This window comes from Lissotriton vulgaris, chromosome 1_1 (assembly GCF_964263255.1).
Source record: "Lissotriton vulgaris chromosome 1_1, aLisVul1.2, whole genome shotgun sequence".
In the NCBI taxonomy this organism is placed as follows: Eukaryota; Metazoa; Chordata; class Amphibia; order Caudata; family Salamandridae; genus Lissotriton; species Lissotriton vulgaris.
Window position 1 is genome coordinate 500,740,589 of NC_141685.1, and position 21,205 is coordinate 500,761,793.

The 21,205-nt window shown below is 44.3% G+C and overlaps 1 protein-coding gene across 1 annotated transcript in view; it reads right to left on the minus strand.

The window, feature by feature from the left end:
* Positions 1–21,205, minus strand: part of LRRIQ3 (leucine rich repeats and IQ motif containing 3) — a 544,377-nt gene that overhangs the window by 355,405 nt on the left and 167,767 nt on the right. Inside the window, 1 exon segment of the mRNA XM_086953864.1 lies at positions 3,247–3,380. Within this exon segment, the coding sequence (XP_086809990.1) occupies positions 3,247–3,380 (134 nt within the window).

Below are 21,205 nucleotides of genomic sequence, written 5' to 3' on the forward strand. Positions count from 1 at the left end.
CACCTGGATAAGACAGGCTCTGAAGATGAAGGTAATAAGAATGTTGTTGTCCTCCTACACCACGTCATGAGTGACCACGGTTTGGCGATTGATTAACCTACAAGTTAAGGTTGTTACCTTCTGTTTGCCTTTATATGTTACTTCTTCCTGTACTTCTTCTAATGGAAGGATCCACAGTGCCCATGACCTCCTCCATTTGCTTTCTGGAAGGCGGCGTTTCAGATTACTCTTAGAGGTGACTAGATCTGGACTTTGGACTCATGAACCTTCCTCTGGCAAACTGGAGAGGGCCAACAAGTAAATACAGATTTCCAGAAGAGGAAGAACCACTTCCACTTAGATCCCATGTCTGGACGTATAATTTGGATAATACTAGTTCTATTATCTCAGCCAAGTCCTCCAGGACTCTATGATAGCCAAGCAAAGAGTGAGAGCAGAATACATTTGTTACACACAGTTGGTCAGGTCATAAACCATTAGCGATAACAGCAGACAGTCGACTGTGCTAGGTCCACAAATGCAGGGTGCAAAATTCTCACAGACTTCCCTATATATGGCTAAGACAGACACTGCCTTAGTGAAACTCAAATGACATAGCATAACATGTGTATTTGTAAAGCGCACGTTTACCCCGAGGTCTCCTGGCACTGAATAACAGATGTTCATTGTTACCCAACTCAATGGTACTCATTTTATCGACCTCGGATGGATGAAAGGCTGAGTGGACCCGCTGGGATTTGAACCTGTGACCATGCGGTCGAACACAGGCCCCTGCAATGGACGCATTAGTCCAATGAGTCACCAGACCCGGTGATGGAGACACTATGAGCAGGAAGAGAAGGCAGTTAGGCAATTGGAAGTGCAAATGTGACAAAGGGATGCCCACTAGACAATTACAGCAGTTCTCACCACATAAGGTCTAGAACTTACTCACCTCATGGAAATACAGAAGCTTTTACTTCATTTTATGTGACATTATATGTGTACGAAGAAGCAGCCTCTACAGTATCCAAAGAACTATTCTTAAGCAGCTTGACACAACCATAGCTTGTGAAAGAAGCTCAAGCTACGCAGGGTGGTGAGATCTCTTTAAATTAAATCGCTGCGGCAACTTCAGACCCTCCAACTCGCAAATCAACTAATGAAGACAGGTTTCCAGTTGAAATGTAAAAATCCAGCAAAGCACTGATAGTATCTATGCTTTATGCAATGTTGAAGGCAGAAGATGATACTGGCCAATTGTTTCTTCTCTCCCCCAAAACAACTATTTGTCTTATACCTGAGGAGAGGAAAATCCCCATTGACTGCGTTACCTATCGCCCCACAATGCTACTGAATGTGGGCATTTAAATTCTTGCGAATAGATTACATAGAATAATATTGTCATGGTCTATGAATTGCAGGTGGGTTTAGTGCTGTGTCGCTAATCTCAGAACCATTTGAGGACAGTGGCACACTTGCTCTGGTTCACTAGGCACATGGCAGAAGATGTCTTGGTCATCTTGATTGACACAAGGAATGCATTTGAATGTATTGACTAGGGAGATCTCTTTCGAGTCCTTTAGAGGGTTGGTCTTTGACAAGGATTTTTTTTCATTAGTCTGCTGGTTCTGTAATAATCTATCAGCCCAAGTGAATTGCAGATGTTTCCTGTCAAGGGAAATGTAGACAAGAAGAGTGATGTAAAAGGTTGCCCTCCCTTTTTTGTTTAGAACCCCAGCAAATAGGATATATGAATCTGAGAGCATTAAGGGTACTCACATAGGTGAGATCAATAAAAAACATTTTTAAACGCTGATGATATCCTACTTACAGCCATGGCACCTGACACTTCCCTGCCATCACTACAGACCCTGATCCATTGCTTCTCAAATTCCTCTGGGTACAAAATCAACTGGAGAAATGTGATGCCCGTTAGCCTGAAATGCATTGTTATCCTTGTTAAGAGTGGCTTAAGAATATGGTTACAGGTACTCTCTTCCCCCACTGTTAAAAACGCAGAATGACTTCACAAGATAATTCCACCTTACTCGCTAATGTGGGGAAGGATCCAAGTGTTGTAGATGGTTCTGACCCTTAGATACATCTATGCATCTGAGATGCTACCCATAACTACCCTAGAGACATCATAGCTAACATAAATACAGAGATCAAACAATGTACATGGGGTATAGATCCAGTGCTGAAAGCCTTCAAATTATATGCACAGAAAGCAGCGGGTGCTTTACAACAGCCACCCAGGGACTATTATTACATGGCACACCATCTCTCACAATTGATATACTTTCTTCTGGTTAAAGTGCCATATCAATCCTGAGACTGGCTAGAAAGGTTGCTTGGACAACTGGCTTTAAGTCGTCTGCTACATTACACAGAGCAAGTCGTCTCCCACACTCTATCTGCAGGTTTTGCTGCCAGTCTCCCTGCTATCTGATCCACATAGCTTTGGTCCTGACATGGTATTTATAGTAGATTACTGAGCTGGTATTTGGGGCTGAATGTCCATCACCTATGATTTGCCATTTGCCGCCACTGCTCATCAAACTCTTCTACATGATAAGTCTTACTTATCTAGTCTCAATAATGACACTTGTATATGGCTGGCAATGGCTCTGGCCAAACTCCACATCTTGAGGCACTAGAGAAAGGTGATTGTACCACATATCAGGGAACTGCTTGCTCAATGGGCAAAGGCAGCCACCTACAAAAGAGTTACACAAATTGCAGGATCAACTAACAGATATCAAACCCTTTCCTTTCTCCTGCATCTACAGCTATGAATGTTCAACCTACTCCATGAGGTGTATAGTCTAGAAAAGCAACGTGTATTAAGTTGCATGTCCCCTAACACTTGTGGATACTGATACCCACATAAATGCCTCTTGGTTCTTTGATGATCAAACCTCGTATGAGGTGTTTCCTATTGGTGTGCTAGGGCTGAATGAACCATGGGAACCATATCAGCAATTGGAGTGGTCTTGGTGCTCCTCATGTTCTCCCGACAAAGCCTCATCAATATCAATGTCAGGCTTCCCTTCCCTGCCCTCTCTTATACCCTGAGCCTTTCTTACCCCTCTCCACACAAATATACAATACACGAGAAATGCACGTTAGAAATAAACACTAGCAACAGGAAATAGTCCCGGTTCCACAGCAGCATCCACTTTCACTACCTGAAGGTAATAATACTACTAACTGTATACAAAGTTTCATGCCCTGAATTATTTGACAATAAACGTTACATACCCCATTTTCTTTCTTGTTAAATATCCTCGTATCATTCTTTGAATAATCAAAACGGGTGAATTATGGGAATGAATGTGGTTGATCTTTGAAATAATCTCTTTAACCGCCTCTATTTCATCTTGAAAATTGGTTTCCTGCAGGGAAAAACAGAGGTTGTAACATGCGTCAAACATGCACTTTTCAGTAAATAATACGTATTTGCTACTTAATAGAAGCTTCCCAATTCAAAGAAGGCCACGGTGCCTACAACCCAAAGCTGGTAAAGCCTCAGCCAATCAGGAAGCTAGTCTCTCCTTTAAACCACAGCTGCCAAACCAAAGACAAAACACATTTTACATATGAGACTGCAGGTTCGTTTTGTACTGAATTATCTAGAGGAGTAAATAGGTACTGTCATTTTGAAGTAGTATTTTTGAATGTCATAATAGCCTGTAGCTAAAAACAACAAGCATTAAAAATGCAATAGGTCTCGCAGTGACATTATTTAGAGCTAGTGATATTGTAAATGACATTGTTTTTTGTGTGTTGTTTTTATTTTGTAAAACATAATGAAAATTAATTGTAATTTTAAATAAAAGTAAAAAGATAGTACTAAATGGCCTAATGTGATATATAAAGACTTATTGTGTCTAACTGTAAACTACATGTGTTTGGTAGAGGGCAACATATATTGTATATGTTTGTGAGTAAGATGTGTTGTACTGATGGAGTATTTAGATTAGAATGAAGGGGAAGATATGCAGATAAAAGGTAAGGGAATTAGGGTAGTATTGTAAATGGCTAGGCCTTTTATTTTGGGTTTTGTTTTACATTTATAAATAAAACGCATATACATTTACAATGCCAATAGCTCAAACTTGCGTAACTGCGAGACCTATTGCATTGCAAATGCTTGTTTAACATAGAGGGTAAGCAAGCACCAAACTGCGTGACACGCCAGGTATAGGATCACATGGAGAAAAATATTGCCTTTCAGCAGGTAATGGTATAGTCCAAGGGCTTTGTAAGAAATGCTAATTACTACTCCTACTCCACCACCTACTATTCCTACTCCACCACCTACTACTAGTCCTTCTCCTACTCCTCCACCACCACCTACTACTTCACCACCACCTACTACTCCTACTACTACGTCTCTTACTCCACCTACTACTACTCCACCTACTCCACCTAGTAATACTCCACCTACTACACCTAGTAATACTCCACCTACTACTCCACCTACTACTACTCCACCACCTACTACTACTACTCCAACACCTACTACTACTCCAACTCCACCACCTACTACTCCTACTCCACCACTCACTCCTACTACTATTACTCCTACTCCACCATCTACTACTCCTAGTCCATCACCTGCTACTACTCCACCACCTACTACTTATACTCCACCACCTACTACTATTACTCCTCCTACTACTACTCCACCACCTACTACTCCACCACCTACTCCTACTAATCCTCCTACTCCACCACCTACTACTCCTACTCCACCACCTACTACTCCTACTCCACCACCTACTACTCATACTCCAACACCTACTACTACTATTACTCCACCACCTAATACTACTACTCTACCACCTACTACTACTCCTCCACCTACTACTCCACAACCTACTACTACAACTCCACCACCTACTACTACTCCACCACCACCTACTCCTACTACTCCACCACCACATACTACTGCTACTACTCCACCACCTACAACACCTACTACTCCTACTCCAGCACCTACTACTACTCCTGCACCTACTACTACTCCAGCACCTACTACTACTACTGCTACTCCTACTACTGCTACTCCTACTCCTACTCCACCACCTTCTATTATTACTACTACTACTCCACCACCTACTACTCCACAACCTACTCCTCCTCCTACTCCTCCTACTACTATACCTACTACTACTCCACCACCTCCTACTCCACCACCTACTACTATTACTACTCCACCTCGAACTACTCCTACTCCAACTACTCCTACTCCAACTACTCCTACTCCACCACCTACTACTCCACCACCTACTACTCCACCACCTACTCCTCCTACTCCACCACCTACTACTCCTCCTACTACTACTCCTACTCCACCACCTACTACTGGTGGTGGTGGGTAGGGTGCTGGTGGGTATAGTGGCGGTGGGTATAGTGGCAGTGGGTAGGGTGGCGGTGGGTAGGGTTGGAGGGTGGCGGTGGGTAAGGGTGGTGGGTGGTGGTGGGTAGGGATGGTGGTGGGTAGGGGTGGTGGGTATGGTGGTAGGGTGGTGGTAGTGGGTGTGGTGGTGGTAGGGGTGGGTGTGGTGGTGGTAGGGGTGGGTGTGGTGGTGGTGGGTAGGGTGGTGATGGATAGGGTGGTGATGGTGGTGGGTAGGGGTGGTTGATAGGGTGGTGGTGGGTAGGGTGATGGTGGGTAGGGTGATGGTGGGTAGGGTGGCAGTGGGTAGGGGTGGTGGGTTTGGTGGTGGTGGGTAGGGTGGAAGTGGTGGGCAGGGTGGTGGTGGTGGGTAGGGTGGTGGTGGTGATGCTTAGCGGTGGAGGGTAGGGGTGGCGAGTAGGGTGGTGATGGTGGTGGTGGTGGGTAGGGTGGTGGTGGTGATGCTTAGCGGTGGTGGGTAGGGGTGGCGAGTAGGGTGGTGATGGTGGTGAGAGAGCGCAATTTGAATAAAAAAAATATGTATGAACCATATTCACAAGCCTATCGCATAAACGTAGAAACTGTAACGTGAAGTTAACACTTATAGCATATAATTAACTGATGTTATCAAGGTAATATAGGAAATGTAAATGTATTTACTCTTGAACATGCATTAGATTTAGAAGACCCGTATACGTAGTGGGCTAATGTAGAAATGTGTAGAAATGCTTATGAACTGAAGAACGTGCAAAGTAGAATTCATGTACGTGTGTAACTTTAAATGGAGAAACGGCGAGAAATGTAACATGGAGAGATGTGCAGAGAAAATACATAACGATATAACGAACGAGAATATAACTTTATATTCTATGTAATTTATATTCTATGTAGAATGTATTCATTTAAGCAAACGATTTACTAAATGTGATTATATATAAATGTGTGTTGAAGGTTATACTGTGTAGAAGCTTTTTGTAAGAATGTTAGAAGGGTTTAGGTCATGTGTGATTTTAACCTAACTGACCGAGGGTTCGCAGGAGTGTGGTCCGCGGTTTGTAATTTAGTGGGCTCACAGGAGTCGTGAATAGCCTTGACGTGAACGTGCGAGCCAAGGAGTCTAGTTCTTGTTAGATTTAAGGTGACAATGCCGGACGGAGTTTATGGCCTAAACGTGATAAGGGGCGCTTGGAATTTGAGTCTTGTTTTGAAATGACCATTCACAGGACCAAGAAAGGTTATGCATATAGTTGTAAAGAGTAAAGTTCTGCTGAGGTGATAGACTTTTGCTCCGAAAGGACAACTGATATGTCAATGAAGTCACCAGCAAGAAGACGAAGATGGCGCCTAAGGAGAAGGGTCAACTTAACGGACGACGGAAGGAGATGAAGACATGGAAAAGAGCAAAGAATTAGATCATGGGGAAAGTCCACGGTGGGCGTCGAAGGGGCGTTCCACCCACACTGTGATTGTGTATTTTAGGGACAGCACCCCGGGGAGAAGAGAGCGAAGGGTGAAGCGAGAGCGAAGGCGAAGGCGAAGAGCTCAGAGTAGATGACTTGAGCAGATGCGCTGAGAGAGATCAGAGCGCAAGAGAGCAGTAGGCCGAGGCCCCTTAGAGAGCGGATGGGTAGGCAGAGAGGGTACTGCTCCTTAAACTTACATTACCTTTAGAGGCTAAGAGAGTTTGTACTTCTTTGGAAGTCAAATTGCTGACACCTTTTTAGGTTAGGAACTTGCGAAGTAGGGATGTCACTTAGTATAGAGTAGGGACAGATTAACTTGATTATTTTTCTCTTTCTTTAGATGACGCAACGGAACCACATCATATCTATGCTTTTTAATTTGTTGATTCTCGAGCTGACTTTAATTGTATTCATTTGTAGACTGAGGTTCTTTAGGGAATATATGTTCCTTCTAGTTCCTGTATATTTGATGAACCTTATCCTGAGAGGATTGTACTTGCAACTTTTCTTAATTTTATATTAAAACTTTTAAACTTTATCAGTTGTAAGTGGTTCTTCAGAGTTGCGTCAGTTTATGGGGTTTATCTAACCTATGCGGGGTTTGTCTTTTACTCAATGACAGAAAATAAGCGATCCAAAATTGACGAATGAGATAAGTTATTAAAGTGATCATAAATTGATATTAAAATCTCATTCCCCGCAGTTGGTAGCAGAGGATGGTTTTCTTCTTGAGGAAGACAACCTAGGTCAGGTCTAGATTACCCCAAGGTCCCTAGTCATCGACGACCAGAAGAAGAATCCCTGCCGAAGAAGGTGCTGACGGTGCATCGAGAGAAAAGCAGCAGAGTCGGTCGAGAGTGAGTATAAGGGTCATGCGTTGTAAGATTGCGGTATTTTATGTTGTACTTGTGTTGTAATGTCAAGCGGAGTTGAATGCCTGTAGTGTGATTGAGGGAAGGTTGTGAGCGCGCGCAACTGGATAAAATCTTAAGTTCAAAGAGAGCTCAAGTGGTTCGGGTGTATCGAACACCCAGAGTAATTTGTCTACCATTAAAAGGGGGTCATGAGGTACCATTGATCGCCCGACGGACCGATGATAGGGGGAGCGTAAGAGTGAGAGTATGAGTAACGGACGCTGGTCGTACGTTTACTGTATGTAAGTAACCTATCAGTCAAGGCGATCGTCTGACCGTGAGAGGAAAGACGTTTCGTCAGTTGAGGTGACAATTACAGTTAGACTGTGGCCGTACAGTCAGAGAAAAGTGATCGCTTGGACGGAAGTAGTCATTTTTCAGCGTATGAATGAAAACGCATGCAAGATCGTGAGACGAGTTGAGAACGGAAGGGAATTGCTGCAAAGAGAACGAGTGACGTCAGCATAGAGCCGCGCTGAGATTGGTCGGTCAGCGTAGAGTCGCGCTGGGATAGGCTGATTAGCGAGAGCCGCGTAGGGATTGGTTGGTTTGTCATCGGGACGTAAACAAGGAAGAGAAAGAGGAAAATTGTAGATTGTCGAAAATGAAGTGTTTTAAGAGTTTAAGGGCGATCTTTAAGAGAGATAGAAGAAACTTATATGCTGGAGAAGAAGCTCCACCAGAAGGCACACCAGCTTATCATATGGCAGTAAATGTAGGCTTACACTCGATATTATGGATCTCCGAGTGGAATAAGCTAACAGAAGGGAATAAGGAACTGACGTTTCCGAGATACGGAACGTTTAAGCTAGAAGTATTGAACCAACTGAAAGCAGTAATGCTTGCAACAAGACCTCTACCAAGGCCAACACAGTTCGAAGCCCTTAGTGCATGGTTTAGAGCAGCACACGAAAAGAGCGTAAAGAGACGCTAAATGGGACGATGAAGCCAAAAAGTGGAGGGTGCAAAAGATAGAAGCAGACAAGCTGTACCCGATGCTAGAAGTTACGGGGGAAAAGAAACCTCTAGAAGAAGATGAGGATAGCGAGACGGAGGAAGATCTGATAGAGAGGCTATTAACAGATAGACCACCTCCGTACAGCGGAGAAGCCGAAAGTCCTGTATTACAACAAGGGGACGGAGCTAGATGGGGGGAATATAAATCGCTCCCAGTATCAGAGTGGGATGCCAAGAAAGGTGAGGACGTACCTCAATCTAGTTCCAAACAGAGAGTAGTAGGAAGATTCGTGGTCCAGAAGGTGCCAGAAACGCAGTATGCAAGGTCGTATCAAATGCCAGATGCTCTGCAAGTACCTGTTACCATAGGGCCTATAGTGTCAATCTATAACCCGGAGGGAGTCCAGCAGGAGGAACAGGCACAATGGGACAGGGAAAGGGCAGAGATGGAGAATAGGAATAGGACGATGAATCCTCAGAGGCAGATACTAGCACCAATGAGTCGGAGTACCCCACTAGATTCTGCAACGGGTCCCTGGGTAGAACAAGGGGGCCAAAGAGGACAGATGGATTTAAGGGGACCGAAACCGAAATCCTATAAGGAATTAAGGGAATATTTGAGAGAATGGGATACTGCCGAAGAAACTGAGAATAAGAAATTAGAAACAGGAGCAGAATGGAGTGATCAGGATAACAGGATCCTCTCTCATTGTGGAGCTGGCGAAAGCAGCCCAGAGTGGGAGAGAGGGAGTCAAGGAAGCAGAGGAGATACTTGCCATATTACCAGCGGCAATAGGCAAATGTATAACGACAGAAGTACAGGGTGTGGGGAGGTGCCTCGCGTCACTTTTAGTGAGGGAGAACGAAGGACGCAGGAGTATCGAAATAGTTTCAGATGCACTCACCATGCCCCAGAAGAAAATGCGCGACATTGGAATCACGGTAACATGGAGAGTCGTGAAACGTCTCGACATGCCTCCGGTGATCACAACCGAAATCACGGAAACATGGAGAGCCGCGAAGGGTCTCGCCATGCATCCGGTGAACACGAACGAAGTCACGGGAATATAGGGAGTCGCGAAACGTCTCGCCATGCATCCGGTGATCACGAACGAGATCGCGGGAACATGGAGGGCCATGAAGGATCTTATCGGTTGTTGAGCGACATCAGACAGCAAGCGAGTTACAATGGTTTAGAAAAGCACGGTGGCTCCTATATCGTATCTGGAGACACCGAGCCGGAAAGACGGAATGTAGTGATGGGGAATGGAGCAATGTTCCACCACACCCCAAGGGAAGATGGAAAGGCTTGGGATCTAGAGAGGTGGGAACAAAGAGATGGAAGAAAAACTCCTCATAACTCACCTGTGCTTAGGCGTAGGGCGCATAGTGGAGGTGAGAGGGATGTAAGAGAACAACCTAGGACTGACGTACTGAGAGCTGAAATTAAAGCAAGACGGATTGATGTAATGAGTTTAAAATCAGACTTGGATGAGATAATTGATGGCACAGTGGCAATAGAAAGGTTAGAGCTGTATGAACCGGATGAAATACTGTTTTTATCTAAAGATGTTACTCGGAAAGCAAGGACAGCTCATGAGAAATTATCTGAATTAGCAGACAAGTATATGATAGACATGTCACGAACTAAAGCCTTACAGGCCAACCATAGGCTGAATTGCACAGATCGAGATCTAGATGAGCGTAGGACGATTGGGCTAAGAGTACACATAAGGGAACTGATCATGTGTATTAGGATATGGAGAGATCTGGATAGATGGGAGGAAAAATGGTCCAAGAGGGGATCTGTCAGAAGGAGTGCACTTGTGAAGTCCCAGGATGGAGACCTAATGCGAATGGAAGCTTTCCCTTTGCGAGAAATCGCGAACGGAAACTACGTTCATAACCTTGGAGTAGGGGGGATTTAGCGGCATTCACTAATTCTTTTCCCAAGTTAAGAGAGAACCCCGTAGAGTGGTACAAGCAAGTAGAGAGGTTCGTGAAGATCTCAAAGGTGCTGTGGATCGATTTGAACACCTTGTTCGATATCGTAGTACCTGGAGATTTGTGGACGGCATGCAAACTTAGTATCGAATGGCCCACTTGTGAGCCTCCGAGAGATACCCAGACAAACGGCCCATCCGATAGAGTCATGGAAAAGTACGAAAGAGTAATTGCATGGTTAAAAGAGAAAGTGCCAGTGCAAGACATAGACTGGGTTAAGATAGATCGAACAACTCAGGAACCTAAAGAGACAGTTCACGAATTCTACGAGAGATTGCTGAAAGCATTTAAACAGTATAGCGGGTTGGATGTCATGGATCCTAAAGACATAGGACAGTTTGTGTCGAAGTTTGTTCTAGGATTGAGACCAGACATAAGCCTAATGATACAACAGCATTTGATTTGTTGGCAGAACAAACCGTTAGATGAGATTCTGAGGTATGCAAGGTACTGTAGCGACGAAATAGATTCGAAGGCAAAGAAACTTAAAGAAAAGCTGATGTTGGTGCAAATGCAATCAGCTGGAAAGGGTGGACAGCGGCAACAGGGAACAGGAACACCAGTAAAGAAACAGAATAATCAAAACAGAGATGAGGAAGAAAGACCGAGACCGAGAATGGATATCGCGACACTGAAAAAGACAACGAGGTGTCATCAGTGTAACGAGGTGGGACATTGGAGACGCGAGTGTCCATATAATGTCGAGACGGGGGAATTAGAACAGGAAGAGGACGAGGTTCAACCCAACATGGTAAAGGGAACAGCAGTCCCGAAGGGAAAGTTTATCAAAGGGGGGAATCAGACTCCTCGAGCCCCGTTTCCTCAACCACCTTGCATTACCAATGGAGGGAAAACCTATAGACAAATGCCATTGTTCGTAGGCGGAGAAGAATGCTACTACGTTGATCCTCTTACGGGGCAACGAATGAATAGAGAAGAGGACTGTACTCTAGGTGCAGCCCTGGAAGTAGATCAGAGAGGACCCTACGTAGAGGCTGAAGTAGCTGGATGTCCTACGACCTTTTTGGTGGATACGGGGGCCACTCGATCCACGTTGAGATCAGCGGTAGTCCCAGGTTTGCCAATGTCGGGAGAGACGATCCAGGTGGTAGGAGTCGCAAACAGGAGGATGACGAATCCTCTAACAGAACCAGTGTCAGTAAAGATAGGGAATTACAGTGACGAACATCAGTTTGTAATCTGTGATTCTAGCCCTGTGTGTCTGTTAGGAAGAGATCTGTTGTGTAAATTGAATTGCACAAAACATTGCACACCTGAAGGAGTAGAAGTGCAGACCAATGATGAGGATGCCGATTTTAAAGTCGTAAACTCGCAGGAATGCGTGGAACTATATCCTACCTTGACAGTGGAGGAGCTTCCACAGGATTTGAGGGAGAAAGTGTCAGCTGAAGTGTGGGATTTTACAGGAGAAGAAATAGGATTGATCAAAGGGGTAGAACCAGTAAAGATCATGGTAAGACCCAATGCCGAGTATCCGAGAATACCACAATATAAGTTGACACCGGAGACGATTGCAGGAATAAAGCCTGTGATCGAATCCATGATTAAGCAGGGAATACTGAAGGAGATCGTGGGAAGTCCATGTAATTCCCCGATTATGGGTTTACAGAAGCCTAGTGGAAAATACAGAATAGTGCAGGACCTACGAAAGATTAATAATATCGTTGTTTCATGTTGTCCAGTGGTACCGAATCCATCAGTGATATTGTTTCAGATACCGTTCCAAGCTGAATGGTTCACCGTGATAGATTTATGTCAGGCTTTCTTTTCGATTCCTTTGGATGAGGAGAGCCAGTATCTTTTCGCTTTTAAGCTGGAAGATCGCGTTTTAACATGGTGTCGTATCCCTCAGGGGTATACAGAAAGCCCATCGATTTTTAACCAGCTGCTGAAGAAAAATCTTGAAAGTCTGGTACTGCCCAAGAACTCGGTTCTAGTCCAGTACATAGACGACCTCCTAGTTGCGTCAGAAACTGAGGAAGCTTGCAAAGTAGACACCATTACCTTACTAAATCACTTGGCCGAGAACGGACACAAGGTGTCTCCAAGTAAATTGCAGTATTGTAAGACTGAAGTGCAATACTTGGGCCATAGGATTGAAAAGGGAAAGCGGAAGGTGTCTCCAGACAGGATAGAGGCGATCATGAAAATGAACGCGCCTACAACACAAAGAGAAGTCAGGATGTTTCTAGGCATGGTCGGTTACTGTCGACAGTGGATAGACAACTTCTCACTGAAGGCAAAACCGTTACTACAACTGACGCACAAAGGAGTAAGTGATCCGGTACCATGGGACAAAGATTGTTTGATGGCATTTTTGCAGCTGAGGGAGGACCTATGTCGTGCCCCGGCTTTAGGAATGCCTGATTATACAAAACCATTTTTGCTTTACTGCTGCGAAAGAGAGGGATGCGCTTTAGCAGTTTTGGCCCAGATACACGGAGATGCGCGTAGGCCAGTTGCGTATTTTTCGGCTACATTAGATCCAGTAGCCGCAGCGTTGCCCGGATGTCTCAAATCCGTTGCTGCAACAGGTGTCAGCATTGAAAGATGTGAAAGTGTGGTAATGGGACATCAGTTAGTGGTGTACGTACCGCATTCTGTAGAATTGTTAATGACCAGGACTAAGACTCAGCATCTGACGAATAGCAGGCTCACACGCTACGAGCAAGTCATACTGGCTGCCGAGAATGTGACCCTAAAGAGATGCTCCGTCTTGAATCCTGCAACTTTGATGCTACTTCCAAATGAGATTGATGATGAAATTTGTACAGATCATGACTGCCTAGATGTGACTGAACTATGCACCAAACCGAGACCAGATATCGTAGACGAGCCATTGACTGACCCCGATGAAATATTCTTTGTTGATGGTTCATGCGTAAGAGACGATATTGGTCAGCTGAGAGCAGCTTATGCAGTTTGTACAATTACCAGAGTTGTGGAAGCAGCCTGCCTGGAAGGAGTACATTCCGCTCAGGTAGCTGAAATTATTGCTTTGACCCGTGCCTGTTTAGCAGGTAACAAAATTCGAGTCACCATATACACCGATAGCCAGTATGGTTTCGGGGTAGTTCACGACTATGGGCAGTTATGGTCTCAAAGAGGTTACATGACCTCCTCGGGTTCTCCAATTAGGAATGGAGAATTCGTGAGATTATTGTTAGAGGCATTGCAAGGTCCGTCAGCCATAGCAGTTGTCAAATGTGCTGCGCACACGAAGAACGTAGACTTTGTGTCGCAAGGCAATCGTTATGCTGATGAGGTAGCGCGTTATTGCGCAGAACAAGGTTATTCTCACACCAATGTAGAAGTGGGGGGAATACAGGAAAGAACTGAATTGACAATGTTGTTAGACACTGTAGACACGTGGGATGAGCTAAAGAGTGTTCAGGAAAACGCACCAGAGGAGGAGAAAAAGGGCTGGGAGACAGCTGGATGTACTAGAAGTGAAATGAACTTTTGGATCTCTGCAGATGGGAGAGCAGTTTTACCAAACGAACTTGTTAGTCCAATGGCAAGGAAATTGCATGGATCAGCACACATAGGTAGAGATGCTATGGTGAGAGTATTCAGACAAACGTGGTTTAACCCGAAGTTTAGAGTAGCGGCAGAAGCAGTATGTCAGCGATGTGCGATCTGTCAGCAGCTAAACGTAGGAAAGAGAACGCCAGTCACATTGAGTCACATTGGGAGGTCTGGGGGGCCTTTCAATAGAATGCAGCTGGATTTTATTGAAATGCCTCAATGCAATAGACTCAGATACGTGTTAGTGATTGTCTGTATCTTTTCTAGATGGGTTGAAGCTTACCCGACACGTAGGTGCGATACATTCACAGTAGCGAAATTGTTACTTAGAGAGCTGATACCGAGGTTTGGGGTGCCATCCTCTTTGGAATCGGACAGAGGAACTCATTTTAACAGCGAAATAGTGAAGATGTTGTGCTCAGCTTTGGGTATCGATCAGAAGCTCCATTGCAGTTATCGACCAGAAGCTTCAGGGATTGTAGAGCAAATCAACAGCACGATAAAGTCCAGACTCGCCAAAGTTTGTTCATCAACATCCCTGAGTTGGCCAGACGCACTTCCAGTGGTTCTTATGAGCATACGTAGCACACCAGATAGGAAAACAGGTCTGTCTCCACACGAGGTGCTAATGGGAAGAGCTATGAGATTGCCATCGGTTCCGACTGCAGCGTTGTTGAACATCACAGACGATTTGATCTTGGACTACTGTAAGGGACTATCTGATGCCATTAATTCTGTGTCCCTCCAGGTCCAGGCTGCAGAGGTTCCATCAGCACAAGACTTGTGCCATGACCTGTGTCCGGGGGACTGGGTCCTGGTGAAGAAGCACGTTAGAAAGAACTGTCTAGACGTGCGCTGGCGAGGACCGTTCCAAGTCATACTAGTTACGAACACTGCAGTAAAGTGTGGAGGGTTGCCCAACTGGATACACGCTTCACACACCCGAAGAGTGCCAACACCTCTGGAAGAAACAGCTCCTCTCTCGGATGAGAATCCAGCGGAAAGCGGAGAAGCCACAGAGGGGGAAAGCCAAGCTGTAGAGGGGATTGAAGAGGTTGAGCCGGTGTCGGAACAGGTTGATGACGGTCAGGACACCAGTGGGACCGAAGTCGCCTCAGGAGAAGAAAGTAATTGGGAGTCCGAATCGGATACCGAACAAGCTGAGAGTGACCAAGAGACAAGTCCAAGAACAAGGAGCAGGAGGACAAGGAGTGACGAAGCCAGTTGGCCGGAGAGAAGAAGAAGGCCAAGTTTAAAAGCAGATCAAGAAAGAACCCTTGTCCCGATCTCTGAAGAGTCGGATCAGGGAGAAGACACTACAGACTCAGGCACTGAGAGTCCAAGAAGATCGAGAAGGGTACGTGTGCCCTGCAGAAGGTACGCCACCCCAGAGTGGACCTATCTAGCAGATGTCTTGGGGACAGAAATCTGGGAGAGTGAAAGAAGTGAAGGTAATCGATCTCGATCCATTTGTGGCAGTGGAGATATGGATGTTGACGCCTGGACTCGAGACTGAGGGGTTACTGACTTTCACACTTCCCATACCCCCATACCTAAGTCGGATCAAAGATCTAGTGCTAAATCGATTACAGTTTCCGACTTTTGGTCATCAAATTCCAGAAGAAGAAGAAAAAGTTGTTCGTTTTGAACTATTGGAACTTGTTGTTAAAGCTGCAGGTACGAGAATAATTGTTGATGCATAAAAACTTTTGTATATAAGCTATAAAGAAGAAGATAACCTAGCGCCGAGTGGAAAGAAGAATAAATTTAGGGATTACATTTAGAGGACGGAGAAGGGTTAGGGTTGTCTACTGTAGAAATGAAAAAGACATTGTTGTGAAAAGAGACTTTTGTTGATAAAGAGCACTTTACAGACTGAGAAAGCAAATAAAGCAAGCCAAAGACTTGAAAAGAAATTTTTCTTCGCAAAAGAAGGAGTTGCGCTGTCTTTGATAACATGGAGAACGGCAACCCAAACCGAAAAGCTAAATGCATAATAGGTACACTAATAGCAGTAGTAATTTTTCTCATAATTACAGTAGTTACCACATCATACATGGTAGGACATGAAAGTGATAAAGAAGTAGCAGATGTAAAGCCTGTAACGACTTTGAAACCTGCTCTTGTTGGGAAGGAGGAGGAGAGCAATGTCATCCGTGAAAAGGCATTACTGGCGAATGAAGCTCGTAGGTTACACGTAGACGAGTCACAGGGAAACTTTAGGTCAAATGCATATGCCAAACTGTTGTACGAGTATATCGATGCCATGGAGGCCAAGGAATGTTACGTTTGTATGCAATTGCCGGCTTCCGTAGACGAAGGCATCCGATATCATCATCTCCCACTGACTTATGGGATAACATGTAGTTTACTGCTTAGTATATTTTATGGTAGGGAAGGATTTGAGTACTACTTTTCAAATTATGATTCGGTACTGCCTGAAGTTCCGAATTATAAACAAATGAATAAGTGGGACTATTATAAAAAGGAGGATAGATTAGCCAAATTCTTTCTTCCTTGGGATACACTAGATACATCATATGCACGCAGAAATAATCTGACTTGCAAAGTGTCAGAAGTAGAGAAAAAGTTCATAGGACAAGTAGACGATAGATACAGAAGGCAGAAGATTCTGAAAATGTCAGGACAGTGGAAAACAGATTGGACCGAAGAAGAAAAAGCACACAAGAAGAAAGGTAGCAATGGTCCAATAGCTTTGGATAGAACGCAGAAAGGAAAGTTATGTTTAACTCGAAGCAAGACATATTATGAGAGTGTATTTGTAGGTGAAGTAAATTGCGAACATGCTTTTAGGTTAGAGTACTACACGAAGGATTTCATGAAAGGGATGCAAGTTATTCCGAATGTGTATTTTGTATGTGGAAGAAATGCCTATGTAAAACTGCCTGACAATTGGTATGGTTCGTGTTACTTGGCAATTGTCTTCCCCAAAATATATCATGCAAGGGATTTAGCGATCATAGAAGGAAAGGCTTCGACAAGAGCGAAAAGGGAAGTAGGAGATGCAGAAGTAGTAGGAGATGTATTTGGAGCGATGTTTCCTTTGTTAGGTTTAATACTTAACGATGTTAAGATTAGGAGACTAGCTACAGTCGTAGATAGATTATCTGCAAGTACTGCAAGGTCATTAATGTTAGTAGAAGGAGAGATGCAGTCGATTAGAGCAATGGTTCTTCAGAACCGACTTGCTTTAGATGTACTGCTAGCAAAAGAGGGCGGAGTTTGCAAAGCTTTGAAGGTCCAAGAATGTTGTACTTACATTCCAGACAATTCAAAACCACTTGAGAAAGTCATACAGAACATTACACAAATACATAAAGAAATCGAAGATTTATCAAAAACAAATGTTTGGGAAAAAGTAGGTCATGGAGTAGGAAAGGTTGGAAGTTGGTTTGCCAACCTTGGTAAAAGCATTGTGTGGTATATACTAAAACCTATATTGATAGTATTGATTTGCATAATCACATTATTAGGGTTTGTGAAATTGTATAAATGGTATAGGTCGAACAGGTTACAAAGATCCATGAGAGAGCAAGAAAGGAGATTAGCTGTTTTACAAGATCAACAGTACAAAAGTTTAAGAGCTCTCGAAACGATAAAAAGGGGGAATGTTGTAACTAGTTCTGTGTAAGGTGTTATTCAAATTGCATTTAGTGATGACTCCTAGAAGTCATCAAAGGGGGGAACTGAGAGAGCGCAATTTGAATAAAAAAAATATGTATGAACCATATTCACAAGCCTATCGCATAAACGTAGAAACTGTAACGTGAAGTTAACACTTATAGCATATAATTAACTGATGTTATCAAGGTAATATAGGAAATGTAAATGTATTTACTCTTGAACATGCATTAGATTTAGAAGACCCGTATACGTAGTGGGCTAATGTAGAAATGTGTAGAAATGCTTATGAACTGAAGAACGTGCAAAGTAGAATTCATGTACGTGTGTAACTTTAAATGGAGAAACGGCGAGAAATGTAACATGGAGAGATGTGCAGAGAAAATACATAACGATATAACGAACGAGAATATAACTTTATATTCTATGTAATTTATATTCTATGTAGAATGTATTCATTTAAGCAAACGATTTACTAAATGTGATTATATATAAATGTGTGTTGAAGGTTATACTGTGTAGAAGCTTTTTGTAAGAATGTTAGAAGGGTTTAGGTCATGTGTGATTTTAACCTAACTGACCGAGGGTTCGCAGGAGTGTGGTCCGCGGTTTGTAATTTAGTGGGCTCACAGGAGTCGTGAATAGCCTTGACGTGAACGTGCGAGCCAAGGAGTCTAGTTCTTGTTAGATTTAAGGTGACAATGCCGGACGGAGTTTATGGCCTAAACGTGATAAGGGGCGCTTGGAATTTGAGTCTTGTTTTGAAATGACCATTCACAGGACCAAGAAAGGTTATGCATATAGTTGTAAAGAGTAAAGTTCTGCTGAGGTGATAGACTTTTGCTCCGAAAGGACAACTGATATGTCAATGAAGTCACCAGCAAGAAGACGAAGATGGCGCCTAAGGAGAAGGGTCAACTTAACGGACGACGGAAGGAGATGAAGACATGGAAAAGAGCAAAGAATGAGATCATGGGGAAAGTCCGCGGTGGGCGTCGAAGGGGCGTTCCACCCACACTGTGATTGTGTATTTTAGGGACAGCACCCCGGGGAGAAGAGAGCGAAGGGTGAAGCGAGAGCGAAGGCGAAGGCGAAGAGCTCAGAGTAGATGACTTGAGCAGATGCGCTGAGAGAGATCAGAGCGCAAGAGAGCAGTAGGCCGAGGACCCTTAGAGAGCGGATGGGTAGGCAGAGAGGGTACTGCTCCTTAAACTTACATTACCTTTAGAGGCTAAGAGAGTTTGTACTTCTTTGGAAGTCAAATTGCTGACACCTTTTTAGGTTAGGAACTTGCGAAGTAGGGATGTCACTTAGTATAGAGTAGGGACAGATTAACTTGATTATTTTTCTCTTTCTTTAGATGACGCAACTGAACCACATCATATCTATGCTTTTTAATTTGTTGATTCTCGAGCTGACTTTAATTGTATTCATTTGTAGACTGAGGTTCTTTAGGGAATATATGTTCCTTCTAGTTCCTGTATATTTGATGAACCTTATCCTGAGAGGATTGTACTTGCAACTTTTCTTAATTTTATATTAAAACTTTTAAACTTTATCAGTTGTAAGTGGTTCTTCAGAGTTGCGTCAGTTTATGGGGTTTATCTAACCTATGCGGGGTTTGTCTTTTACTCAATGACAGAAAATAAGCGATCCAAAATTGACGAATGAGATAAGTTATTAAAGTGATCATAAATTGATATTAAAATCTCATTCCCCGCAGTGGTGATGGTGATGGTGGTGGTGGTGGGTAGGGTGGTGGGTAGGGTGGAGGTGGTGGGCAGGGTGGTGGTGGTGGGTAGGGTGGTGGTGGTGTTGCTTAGCGGTGGTGGGTAGGGGTGGCGAGTAGGGTGGTGATGGTGGTGGTGGGTAGGGTGGAGGTGGCGGGCAGGGTGGTGGCGGTGGGTAGGGTGGTGGTGGTGATGCTTAGCGGTGGTGGGTAGGGTGGTGATGGTGGTGGTGGGTAGGGTGGTGGGTAGGGTGGAGGTGGTGGGCAGGGTGGTGGTGGTGGTGGGTAGGGTGGTGGTGGTGATGCTTAGCGGTGGTGGGTAGGGGTGGCGAGTAGGGTGGTGATGGTGGTGGTGGGTAGGGTGGTGGGTAGCGTGGTGGTGATGGTGGTGGGTGCATACATGCGTTACATGAGGACACATTCATTTTTGTTAGGCACGGGGTGTTTAAGTGATTTGCCCAGATTCCCAGGCAGCGTCGGTTTGAGGCAGCGCATGCGCACCATCTAGAGTCGAGACCTAAAAAGGAGTTAAAAATGGCACAAATTATGTATTTTTTTGCGGGAAATTATCATGGGAAACTCGTATTATTTTCCAGCCAGGAGACCTAATTATTACACCCAAGCACTAAACAATTCTGACATGGGGTGAGCTAATGCTATATTATAAACACCCATGATTGAAATACAGAATTTTGCGTTTCCCTGCTCCTGTGTGATGTCTGTGTCAGTCTACGTTTCTGTATTTGAATTTCGGGACTTGTACATATCCCAGAATACAAAGAAAACACTTGGACTGGGCTAACATTTTGACAGGGATGGCGCGTTGCGTTAAATATCACCATATACAGCGTTAATAAAGAGCCAAGAAATATATTTTCACGGTAAATAAATGGAAGTGTCTTATGATGAGGTAAACATAGAAATCCCGTCGTGTAGCCCCGAGAAGGGGACGTTTATTACTTATTTTCTGCTAATTCCGTCCTGTACAATGCAACCAAATTGTCGGGAACGGAGGTGACTTAAAACCAGTTGAAATATATATTGCCTATATTAGAATGATGATGCGTACCCTTGGTTTTGCCAATACATTAAAAAACAATATTACATCGTTATAGGGGAAAAAATGCATTTGCCCCGGGCCCCCAACTCCTTAAGCTGTGCCCGATAGGCAGAGAAGGGTGTAGAGGGCGGCTGAGAGAAGAGACGTTTGCAAACAGAAATAAAGAGAGTCGATACAGATGGGGCCTTTTGGAAAGGTGGGGGGGTGGGGGGGGGGTGCCCATGCCTTACTGCGCCCTGCTACTTCCCCCCAGGCCTTTCATTCCAGGCTTGTATCCGTCACACCCCTGCTCTCCTCCTCAGCCCCCCACGTCTCCTCATCTGCCCATCTTTCTGTCAATTCCTCGGAACTCCTTCACCCCCTCCACTCCCCCTTTCTTCACTCTCCTTGCTTCGGCACTTCTGTCTTTCCCTTCTGGGTCCTCCCTTTCAGATACATGCCAACATTTTAGGACAGGGAAGTGGGAGATTGTGAAATTGAAATAGGGAGAATGTAATT